Source organism: Seriola aureovittata, chromosome 18 (assembly GCF_021018895.1).
Source record: "Seriola aureovittata isolate HTS-2021-v1 ecotype China chromosome 18, ASM2101889v1, whole genome shotgun sequence".
Lineage (NCBI taxonomy): Eukaryota > Metazoa > Chordata > Actinopteri > Carangiformes > Carangidae > Seriola > Seriola aureovittata.
Window position 1 is genome coordinate 2267082 of NC_079381.1, and position 12593 is coordinate 2279674.

The 12593-nt window shown below is 41.0% G+C and overlaps 1 protein-coding gene and 1 long non-coding RNA gene across 3 annotated transcripts in view; one reads left to right on the forward strand and one right to left on the reverse strand.

Annotated features, from left to right (window-relative positions):
- scai (suppressor of cancer cell invasion) overlaps nucleotides 1-10925 on the forward strand; it is a 31777-nt gene extending 20852 nt beyond the window's left edge. For both annotated transcript variants that reach the window (XM_056403814.1, XM_056403815.1), the window contains exons 14-17: nucleotides 629-701; nucleotides 1813-1986; nucleotides 2240-2340; nucleotides 4490-10925. In XM_056403814.1, coding sequence (XP_056259789.1) covers nucleotides 629-701; nucleotides 1813-1986; nucleotides 2240-2340; nucleotides 4490-4636 — 495 coding nt within the window. In that variant the 3' untranslated portion in view covers nucleotides 4637-10925. The remainder of the gene's footprint in view (nucleotides 1-628; nucleotides 702-1812; nucleotides 1987-2239; nucleotides 2341-4489) is intronic.
- Nucleotides 10926-11527: 602 nt separating this feature from the next.
- LOC130186773 (uncharacterized) lies at nucleotides 11528-12532 on the reverse strand. The gene is made up of 2 exons (XR_008830346.1): nucleotides 12372-12532; nucleotides 11528-11919 (listed from the first exon to the last, which is right to left on the reverse strand). It is a non-coding gene; the product is annotated as an uncharacterized LOC130186773 (long non-coding RNA).
- Nucleotides 12533-12593: the final 61 nt, after the last annotated feature.

The window sequence follows — 12593 nt, forward strand, 5'->3', positions numbered from 1 at the left end:
GCTGCTTCACCGTTGCCATCTTGGTAGTGTCTGACTCCGCCCCTAGCTCCCAGTTAATCCAAAAATGGTCAAAGAGGCGGGGCGTGTGGAGCTGAGACTTCAGTGCATGCTGGTTAGTGGCAAGCATAGACTCACCCACCTGTCACTCAAAGAGGCCACACCCTTAATTCTCCATAACTTTAAGCCTTGATAAAGTGTAAACAGGTGAGTTATATAAACAGGTGTCATGAAGGAGGAAATTAGCTCTAGAGACCAAAACTGTATTTTGTACGAGGGTGTAAACTTGTTTATTTCTGCTGGAAAGTTGGACATTTTAGAGTCGAACCACAGACACAACATTAAATGGTAACAAGGAATAGACCCATATATTAATGCACTACTGTAAAAAAAAAACTGTCTACTGACTAAGTCTTAAATGCCAGGAGGGAGACCTGTCCCAACTTCAACCTGCTCACATTAAAGCTGAAACTTTAATGTCGTCTCCATTATTTTATTTCACATTGAATCTGCTGAAGCTCAGAGCCTGAAGAAGAAAACGTGTAACTGTCTAAATATTGTATATGATGTGATCACAGTCACCAACCGTATATTCTCATAATTAACATGAGGTTTTTTTTCATCCTAACAGAATTTCACAAATCTTTTTGGCCAGCCTCTGGTGTGTCTACTATCCCCAACAGTGTATCCCAAAAGTGTACAAGGTGTGTGTCGCTCAGAACAACACTCAGGATAAATCTGGTGATGTTCTGTTTTCTGTTCGTCAACTAATTCCAGAAAAAGACCAAAACCAACCATGTATTTGTCTCTGAGACCAGAGTCATGTGACCTAGACCTGAGACGGACTAAATGTGATGATGTTAAACTGGTCTTAATCAAATCATAAAAGACTTGTAACACCAGTGACTTCACCTGGACTTTGACCTTGTGATTTGGGACGACTTGATGTCTTCCCTCTGCTCAAACATAAAAATGAATGTTACAGTAATAAACAGTATTTGGATCAATGAGCTTGTGAAAAATAAGGTGTAAATGTCAGAAGGCTGCAGCTGTTATTTTAATGTCAGACACACATTTAATCAACATCCTGTGTCTTCTACTGATCATCTCATTTTACATTGGATTGTGATCAGACTGTTGTGTTTCTGCCGCAGTCCACAAAAAGCTCTGATCTCAATTAAATCTTTGAGTTTTAGACAATTTTAACTTTTGTTACAAATCTGAATATTTTAATGGATTTAATGAAGAATTTAAACTGGATTCAGAGTTTATAAAACTCAAACCTCAGTCACATGACTTCATGATCATCTCCTGATCATCACCTTTGTCTGATGGTTTGTTTGTCAGTGCTGAAAAAAAAAGTGCTGAACCAAACTTGGAGGTGGAGGGATGGGACATGGGTGAGGAAGGACCCATTAGATTTAGGTGCAGGTGCAGATCCAGGGTTTTTTTTTTGTGACATTGTGACATTTTCCCACACTTTCATTGATTTTGCCTTGGAGGGGTCTGCTCCACTGAGAGCCATTCTAGTTTTGCCTTGCCTGTTGAAAATAATAAAATAGAAAAAATAGAAACATTCATTTTCTTTTTTATACTTATTTACTATATACATATATTTTTTTTTATTATTTTTTGGTTTGGTCTCATCATGGGTCTGTAGAATATCACCAGCCATGTGTTAGGTTATTTATCACCTGTCAATCTTTATCTCAGAGATGCTGTTATAATGATTTTCTCTCTGTGGTTTAAAAATGTCCAGTCTTTATATTTTATGATGTCCTCACATTGTGTGTCTCTGACCTGTGCCCTGTCCAGATCAGTCTCAGCGTGGGAGTCTCTTCACTCTCTTCCTCTACAGCCCGCTCCTGGCTTTCTCCTCTGTCTGTGGTTTAAACAGTGTGCGACGAGGTCTGTGGGACAGGGCTCAAGAATTTCTTCGCAAAGTCTACCGTGACATCGGGCAGATGATAACTCGATCAAGAACCATAGGTAACATGTCCGCCACGGATTCCGTCATGTCTGCTAATATGTTATGAAGATTGTACTCGAGGTGATGTTTGTTTTGTCAGAGCAACAATCCAAAATCAATTTACAATGATTTAAAAAAGAGACACGTTTGAGGAAATGTTTGGGATGTTTGCCTGATTTAATGACTTAGCTGATTAATGTATTATCAAATTGTTGCTGATCAGCTGATCGATGAATCGGCCTCTCGGCTCAGCACTAATGTTGTTTTTTACAGATCAAGCCTTTTTGCAATTCTTTGGTGACGAGTTCCTGCGACTGCTGTTGATCCGCTTCGTGTTCTGCTCTGCGGCTCTGAGGCTGCATAAACTGTTCCGGGTAAGTCGCTGCTGCTGTGGTTCAGCTGGGAAAGGAGCCGGGTTTAAATGAATGTCAACAGTGCATCGTATGGTGAGAGGAGCCGCTCCAGAGCTGTGTCTGACATTAGAAGGGCTGCTTTGGGTTGGTCAGGCTGAATTGAGACATAGTGTAAGTCTGTATGTATGTATTGTTATTTTAATACCCCGCCCCACCCCACTCTACCTCTGATTGGCTGCAACCCTGATATTCTTCTTTGCTGAAAAAATAAATATAGCATGTCTGTCTTTGAGTGACATCGCAAACTTAGAAACATTAATTCAACATGAAAAGGGGCCGGCCCTTAAAGGCCCACACCTGACATCACTGGTGGAGGTAACTGCTCCACCACCTGTCTGCTCTGTCTCCTGTGAGATCAGTGGTGGAAGAAGTATTCAGATCCTTCACTTAAGTAAAACTGCAGCACAGCAGTAAGTGAAAATAAATGCAAAAATAAAAGTAGTGTCAGCAGTAAAATGTAGTTAAAGTATTAAAGTCAAACTCCTGGTTTGGATCCTCTGACTGATTTATTATTATTATGTACCACATCATTAGATTCAATAGATTAGATCTGAACATTTATTGACATGAAATCATGAAAAATCACTGTTTGGTGACTGGTTTCATCTTTGACACAGTGTTGTATATTAAAAACTTGTTATTTTATAATCTTCATCTCAAAAGTAACAAGTCACTAAAGTTGTGAAACAAATGTAGTGGAGTAGAAAGAATGAAGTTGTATGAAATGGAAATTCTCAAGTGAAGTAATAATAATTGTACAGAGCAGTTAGTTGTTGGGTAAGATGTCTGATCCTGAACCAGCATCTTTGGCCTCATCTGACTCTGAGCTAGGGTTGCCACTTTTTCCGATTTTCCCGGGATTGTTCTCTTTTTTTTTAAGGAACTGTGCCAGAAAATTAATATTATTTCCCGTTTTTTGTGAAATCTTCTCATTTAGAATTTCATAGTTTCAAATGAAACCTGTTTCCTTCTACTGCTTCTCTGTTTAATTCCTGGTAATGTAAAATCTTGTGTCAGTAAATGTATGAAAACAGGTACAACAGTGCCCAATTTACCTTTCTACCTAGCAACTACTGGCCATCCACATCCATGACCTCATGAATTGGGAGACCTGATAGCTGAGGGCTTAGGGTGCTCACCAAGTCAGCACAGCAGCGAGTTCCTGGTTTGACTCCCAGCTGGCTGGATTCATTGCTGCATGACATTCCTCTGCTCCCCGCAGTTTCTGTCAATCTCTGTTGTCCTTGCAAATACAGGCAAAAAAAACAGAAAAAACAACCCCACCGTGAATTCTCTGAACCTACTACATACTGCATACAAAAAGGCCTAAAGATCTGCCTTCATCAGTGAGTGACTCATCCAGTTTCTGTGGCTCAGATCTGACAAAACGGCCAAAAAGGAAACACTTCAAATGTGCTGTAGCACCGAAATGAAAAATTTAGTCAGCCCATGTGAAAAGCCGGTCTGGAGCCCTGCAGGATCCCAGTACTCAGTCTTGTGGTCTTGAACACTTTAGTCACATTCATGGTCCATCAGGCTCGCAGGAAACCGTGTCCCACATCACACAACACACTCTACCCACACTTGTCCTAATACCACTTCAGAGCATCTATTCCCAGCTCAGTGCTTCCCACAATGCATCACTGCTGCACTCCACCAGCTGGTAATGGACCTGTACACTGGTCTGCAGATCATCATCACATCACATCATATCTCACTCCTGAGCTGAAGGAAAGACGAAAGAGAGCAGGTATTTCTCCTAAAGTCTGAGTGTGTCCTACTCTAACTCACATGATTTAGAAGAAGAAGAAGAACGGCCTGAATGATATTAAAAGTTTGGAAGACTCACGTAAAGTACAGATACTTGCAGTGCAGTCCTGAAGTAGATGTACATCGTTTCTGTCCTGAACACACTGAAACACAGAGCCGGTGTTTTAACATTCACACACTCTAGAGGCCGTTTAGGAAAAAGCTGTTTCAGTCTTGATGGAGGTCTGGAACCAAGAGAGAAAGATGTGTTTATAGATTTCACCACCTTGGTGTGTCCTTACCCTCAGTGTTCAATTATTAATAGTATTCCTTTAAAGCATGTGTGACTTTGTGTTTGCAGGAGTCCCGGAGCTTCCCGGAGTCGTACCCTGAGCTGCCTAAACAGGACACAGTGGAGAGCAGCCTCCTACAGAAGCACGTCCTGGAGCTGGCCACCATGCTGGATGTGCAGAGCCTTTTTTGGGATGATTCACTGGAAGCCTACTAACATCTTTGCAAAGGGCACAATGGCACATGTGTACATAGAGACTCAGCTGCCAGAGCCCTCAGCTGTCCTTCGGTTTTTGTTTTTTTGTTTTTTACAGGTAATGACATAATTGATTCAGCACATACGAGTTCACGTCCTGCATTTAACTGTTACTTGTGGAAGCAAATGTAGTGCAGCCAGAGAGGTCAAGTGTCAGTGTAAATTCCCTCTTTTGAGTCTCAGCGGCTTCACTCATTGATATAAGATCATATAAGAAGAAAGTCCACATCCAAACTGCAGCCTGTGACTTTATCCCTCATGTCAGACAGTTGTAAAGACGTTAATGTTGGTTGTGTGTTTAGTTTTTTCAATAATATTTTGAATTGTTTATCAGAGTGAAGGTTGTGATGCAGAGCAGGCAGATGAATGAAACCTGCATCAGTAAATATTTACACACTGAGCTGGAATCTGGAAGATTTCACCATAAATGTTAGAGCTGGATCTTTGTTTGTTTGCTGTGTAACAGCTTCTCTTGTAGCAGGCTGAGGTGCATGAGGTTTGTTGTGTTGCACATGTTTAGTTGTAAAGATTTCACTCCTCCTTCGTGTCATTTACCAGCAGTCCGTCGTTCCACGGCTTCGGCCTTGTGCCTGTTGAAAGTGGTGTTTGTTTTATTTTCCATATCTGCATGCGAACGGGCAAAAAACAAAAAAAAACAAATCCATGGAGTTATTTTATTCACAAAGAGCGGCCTCCACCTGTGAGGATGGAAATCGGGTTGTAGATTTTAAAATGGAGCCAGTGCATGTGTTGCATGGGCCTGTACATTTACTGTTGAGTTGACAAATGAAGACAATCTAGTGAAGAGATAACAGGAGGAGACGTGTAGTAAGCACACCAACTGAAATGAGCCAGCACGCCTCTGTGAGCTCCATGATGACAGGAGCATCATGTGACCCGCCAGCTGTTAGCTCGATTGGAAAATCATTGGCTAGCTTCCTTATGAACACCAGTAATGTCACTGTCCACCACTGATCCACTGCTTCAGGCTCTCAGGTGCCGCCTCCTGTCAGCTGTCAGCTACTGGACCCGCAAAGAGAGACAGGACGACTGGGAGGAGCGGAGGGAGGATGAACCAGCAGCAACCACCGTGCTAACTTTAGCTGCTGAGAACAGAGACCGTGACCTCTGTGGAGCCTTCTCACTTTTGATCAGTTATAAAGCCCAAATGATAGTTTTTCATCAGCTGATTGTAACTGTGTCTGTTTGGGGTGGAACTGTCCATTAACCTGGACGTTTCCTCCGGTGTCATAATGTCACTGTGTTTTAATGCAGCTGAATTCACCACAGTTGTTGACCTTTAAAACAAGTGATGACAGAGGAGGCTGGAAGCAACAAGGCATCTGTTTCTATCCAGATTATTGACAAATGTGTGTTTAAACATTTAAAACATGAAAGAACGTCGGCAGCTTTATGATAACCGGAACACACGCTCCTCCTCTGAGACGTTTCCTGGATGCTGCGTATTCTCAGCAGGACGTCATCCACTGTTTGAGAAAGAAACTGCAGCTGCTTCCTGGTGGCTGCTGCATGAACGCAACAACTCATGAGATTTTAAAATGAAAACCAATTTGTTGGCACTTAAAATGTTCTGTGTTCACTGAGGTGTGACGTGGATCACAGGAAACATCATGTCATCTAAACTGATTCTACCAATGGCCTCAAACCAGGCAGCCACCTGAGGACCACTTCCCATGATTCCCAGGGTGCTACTCTGGCCCCGAGACCTACTGTATATCATCATCCATCCCTCTCTCTCCCAGTCGTTTCTGTCTCCACTTCCAGAGCTGAAAAAAGATCATCCAAACAGTCTGGATGTGAATAAATGAAGGATCAGATTATAAAACACAGTCCAGGTACTTTTTCATTCACGTCATGTTTCTGTCGGACTTTGGTTCTGCAGTAGTAACTCAGCAGAGTTCAGTAGTCTGCTGTCAGACTGGTGCCAGGATTAAATCCCTCATGCCGTCTCACACTACAGTCATTTCTCTCTGTTACTGAAGAAGACGAACACTTGGTGACTGAAGTGTTCATGGGAACAATGGTGGAACAGTGGCTAAATCAACTGTGTGCAAATAACATTTAAACAGTAATGTTATAGTTTTTTACATTTCAGTTTCCAGAATCTAACAAACTACAGATTGTGTAGTTTCTCTCAGATCAGATCAGGTGTGTAGGACGGGCAGTTATAGGCACCACTGTAACCTCCATTTTTGTCCCACAAGCTGAAGAGAGATGTCAGTGTCTGTCCAACATGTCGACCCTCAGACATTTCAGCAAGTATGAAGGAAATATGTTGACTTACTTCAAATGAGATTCCTTCAGATTTGGATACATGGAACGGTATCGAAACGAGGTGTCTCCATATCTATTCACCACATTTCCAAACACCTTCCCCAGACGATATATTTTCTAGATGACACCTGGACCTTTCCCACAATGCCGTTCTTAGGCCAAAATGTTAGTTATTAAAACAGCTGGACATCAAACCGATTCAGAGGCGGATTCATCCACATTTGGTGCGGTAGTGTGTTTGTGGCAGCAGGACGGTGTGTTGAAGGTGATGAAGGAACATGTGACCCAGTGCAACAGTGACACTCACTGATGTGTTTTTTAATAGTTTTTAGAAACTATGGAGCTCTGAGACTCAGAGGGAGAGGAGATATCAGGGTCTGATACACACACAGTCACCTACGAGCTGGACATTTTAGCCTCGCCTCTGATGAGCAGCTAAAAGCTAAACCATCACTATGTACTATCCTTTAGTCCAGCACAGCTGAGGATGCAAGGGTTTTATATGTTTTGAATTTTGCCCCACATCCTGACACACGCAGGAAGCAGGATGAAGGCTGTTATAATAAGTCGGGATCTTTATGAGGTATTGCTGCAGGGGATTTAGTCCTGGCACCAGTGAGGGAGTACAGGTCACTGTAGTGACGCTGACTCTGAAACCAGCTCAGTTAACTGCCCCCGACCCAAATGTAGAGACGAGGCGGCTGGATGAGATTAAGATTTCTGAGCTGATGGAAGAACACCACTGTGGTGTTTATTATATTTATTGACATTGTTAGAGAACGTGTACAGCTGATGTAAAGCAACGTTTCTGCACAGATGTGTGTGCTCTGTATTAAGTAAAGTGTGGGATGACAACATGTGAATGAGGCCGGTTTGTTCTCCGGCCGTTTTTCTAAAGACGTTACATTCCAACTTCCTGAGGACGTGAAGAGCAGCAGAGGAAAACAGCTGTTTTCTCCATTTCACATCTGTTTGGGACAGTGAGCCATTTCTACACTTTCTTCTATTTTCACTGTAAAATCAGCCTCCACGTTTCCGTTGTGTTGACAGTTCTGACGATTAAGATATTGTGGGCTTGTACTTTATGAAGTTTAATATTGTTATGATCATGTTTGTTGTGCTTTAGGGGAAAAAGAGACAAACCCCTGCGTGTTATTGTTCCTCATGCCGGCTGAACTGTAGAAACTCTTCATCTGTCACTGCTTCACTTTCTAACAGCTTCTGCCTGAAACGTGTCAGACATGTCGGCTGATTCTAAACAGTGTTGAAGAGGCAGCAATAACATGTCGGTGAACATGTGTGACAGAATGATCAATCCTGCTGTTTTACAGCCTGTGGTGCTTTCAGTGCAACACCAGTCATGATTTTTTACTTTCCAAAGGAACCAACTAAACTTTTTTACATGTTTGGACGCTGATTAGGACAGAAGAAGAAGACGTGAAGAAATTTATTCATTTTAATTGTCAAATATTGCATGTTGGCAAGTTTGTACATTAAGTCTCAAGACCTCATGTTTATATGTTATAACATGTTGTATGGTGTGTTCCCTGATCTCAGTCTCCATGAAAAAAAGCAAATGTTGTGGCCTAATGGCACAAATAAGCATCAGCTACTGGAAAATAACCACCGTTATAAGTCTACCTATAAAAAGAAACCAATAAACGGCATAACTAACTAGCTTCTCTTCAGACCTTTGCTGTATTGATGTCTTCTGTGCTTTACATTTAAAACTCGGCCATGAATTCAACCACTTCATTTATCAGGTAGCATCAGTGGGACCATTAGTGCAAAAAAAAAGGACCAGTTGAATTTGCTTGTATTCTGTCACAAATAGGATTGTTCATTGTATCAGTGTGTGTTTGTTTTTTATTTTATACTTTCGGTTTTATATAAACTACCCAGCAGCACATGGAGCATGAACTGATTCTGTGTGATGCAAATGGAAATGCAGGCTTCACATGATTTGATGGGTGTATCAGAGTCGCCCCTTAAAGGTGCTATTTGTAAGTTTTCAACGTTAGCATTAGCAGCTGTTTACTTACCGGTCTAGAAGAAACGTTGTGAGTTCAGCATCAAACTTCTTTCCTTTACTCACCAACAGCTGTCTCCAGATGTGGGAACAAACACCAATGTTAACTCTTTTATTCTACTGAAGTTAGCATGCTAACCAGCTAGCTCTGGCCCATCTCCTCACTTTCCGATAACGAATTCACTGCAGCCTCCAGTCTGGCCTGAAAACAATGATCCCTGAAGCCACCACCTGCTCCTGACAAGAAACTACATTCAGCAGCAGAGAAAACTTACAGATAGCCCCTTTAAGCCTTTAAGTGATTGGTTCTTTTTATCACAATGATTAATTCTGTGTAAACATAACAACTCATACAAACAAGATATTAATTTGTGCACACATGATCTTTTTGATAGTGTGTTTGAAGTGATCAGATCTTAGAATCTGTGGCTGATCTATACGATCATGCAGAGACTGATTGGACTCATTGATTATAAAGCCTTATGCAGGGTGGACACTGTGACAAAGCCAAGAGAAAACCCCTCTTAAACAACATAAGACTTTCCTTTCTCTTCTGCTCTCATTGCCTTTTGTTATAATGATACAGACGGTGACAAACTAAAGGACAAACCATCATTAAGAGTCTGAGTCAGGTGTTGATCCTCCAGAACAGCTTCACCGCTCCAAGTCTGTGAACTCTACTGGAGGATGAACCATTCCTCATAAACATATTCCCTCGTGGTGTTTAGATGAAGATGATGGTGGAGAGCGCTTGTCTTGTTTTCATTTATTTGTTCTTTATTTATTTTGGGGTTTTTTTCCTGTAAAGTGGCCTTGGGTACATTGAAAGGCACTATAAAAATCTGAGTTATTATTATCATTATTATTATTATTATTATTAACGCGCCACTCCAACATCTCCCACAGTTCAACTGGACTGAGATCTGGAGACTGAAGGTCACAGCATATGATTCACATCATCTTCATCCTCATTAGACCATCAGTGACCCCTGTGACCTGTGGATGGAAACACTGTCATCCATTTACTCTGTTTTTCCTTTAATTTGTCACCAACTGTTGTTTGCAAACCACTGGTTGTTCAGAGGTATATGTGACTTGTGTCTTGTAATCTGATTTACTATCAAATTCCCTGTTGGATCCTACATAAACAGATGATGTGAGAAATTTCAAGTTCTTTCCAGGAACAATGAAGATGTTTTTCAGCAGAAAATGTTTCTGCTACTTAAAACATGTTCAGTAAACGACAGATTTTTACCACAGAATCAATGGTTTGTTTTCTAAAGCTACCACTCTGCACTTCTGTCCAACGTTCCTATGGAGAAAGTTCATAGAAAATCCGAAACCAACACTGACATGACGGTCAGAGAAAACAGCCACTGGGCAGATTTGATGGCCGGTCATTGTGGCAGGATCCAAATCAGTGCTCACCCTGTATAACCACTGTTAGAATCCACCAGAGCACATAAAATAAACTTGTTTTTAAGCACAAAGGCCACTGCTCCATATAAGGGAACCACATCCATGGAGAGGCACGTCCATCACATCACAGATAACTGCCAACTGATCGACCCTGTTTTCTCACCCAGATACACAAGGGTCATTTCTATCTTTTTATACCTGTAAAAATGTCTAAAGGTTGGGTGCAGCCCTCCTTTATAGCAACATGTGTGACTTGCTTGTTGTGAATTTTAGTTTGAGTCAATCTGTCAAATGTATTTTCAGTATTTAAGTTTAAAAAAAGAAATGCACAGATGATTATCTCTGTAAGCAGCATGTTTGTTTAGAATAGAAAGTGCCAAAGACTGTTGTACTGTCACTTTCCCATCTTAACAATGATTGAGATCAATTATTGTATCAGATGTTTTTTTTCTGTGTGTTGCCAGATGGAGCCAATAAAGAAAAAGAAAGTTCGGCTTCATAAAAGGACCAATACGTGTTTTTATTGAGGGACTGGGAGGGACTGAAAGACAAGTTTAAAAACACAAAGATTGATAGTGTACTTTCATCATCAACTTTATTTTTGTTTGTATTTGTCTTAGATAATTTGCCAGAACATGAATGTACAGATTTGCCAACTGTATCTGTTTTATTCATCTTTATAGGGAGCCATATTTGTAGTTTTTATGGAATATGGATGATATGGAATCATAGTGCTCACAGCCCTCCAGTGGTTAACCTGAGGAACTACAACTCCATGTTCTATGAGACTGATACAGACACTATTCACTGACACACATGACCTTCACTATTTTTTATTTTATTATTAGTGAAACATTGTTCTGGTATTAGTGCCAATGTTAATATCTAATTAAGTTAATTCATAATATGCATGTACCATGTATACAGCTGAGCCACATAACAAAGCTGCCTCCTTGATTTTTGTCCGAGGCTAAACTTTATAATATCCTGTCTGTTGATGCATGTTGTGCAGAGTTGTAAAAACCTGACATTACAGTGACTGTAAAGAGCAGAACAATATTCAACATGACTTTAACTACTTAGCTTAAAAAGACTGTCAAACACAAAGATTTACTCCAAAACATTTATTTCAAAAACACATTTGTTTTGCTGTTGATGTTGAACCTTCTCTCCGCTGTCTTCTTCACTGTTTTCTCCACATTGACACAGAACTGTGCACTTTAAACAGGCTGTTTTGCTTTAGCAGTGCCCCCCATCAGCCTCTCTTGCAGACACAACCTAAGAGGTCAGGGATTAGATGGGCCAGCTTGTCTGTGGAAGAGTTGACACAGTGGTCTCCAGTAGCTTGGGTCCATCCAACCCCAGTCAGTTAGAGATGGAACATTTGGTGCCACTTCAGGTGCTTGTCACCAACAGTGTCCTACTGGTCCACTGCTCTTTTGAGGTACTGCACCAGTGCATTGTTTGTTTGCTCCATTCCTCTTCCTTTCTCTGTGAACAACTTAAGACAAACTCGATCGATGTTGATACGATCAAAGAACATTCTTTCTGGAGTCTTTGGCATACATTATATTTCCATTTTACATGTTCTTTGATCACATTGCACCTTGACTCCTCAGTTTTCACACTTCAGTTACAAGAGATATAGAACCTAACATGACTGATATTAACAAATTTGATGCAATCATGGTTTTTGGTTCATACAATCATGGTTTCTGTGATACTGATGTTTAATTTGTAAAATATAAACCTTTCTTTTTGTTTGTATTTTACATTCTGGCCAATAGGTGTCGCTCTGTTGACATGAAGCATCAGAAATTAACCTTTGTTGGGATAGTAGTTAGCATAAAGCTTTATCTCACCATCACTAACTACTTCTCCTCTCTGACAATGTGATAATGTCTCTTCCCATTAATAACTTTAAACCATGAGTTAACAGAGTCCGTTACTAACCAGTGTTGAACATTGAGAGCCAGTAGATTGCCGTAGATTCTTTGGTGGAGAGGAGATATTTCCGAGTTTGCCTTCGTCTTGAATGCAGCAGAAGTCGGTCAGAAACCAAGCAGGACCGGTTTGCTCTGATTCTGCGCAGGAGGCCCAGCTCATCTCTAACGAGCCTCCACACAGCCTGTTGAGTTTAGTGCGTTGCTAAGGAACGTAATATAGTGTCGACTT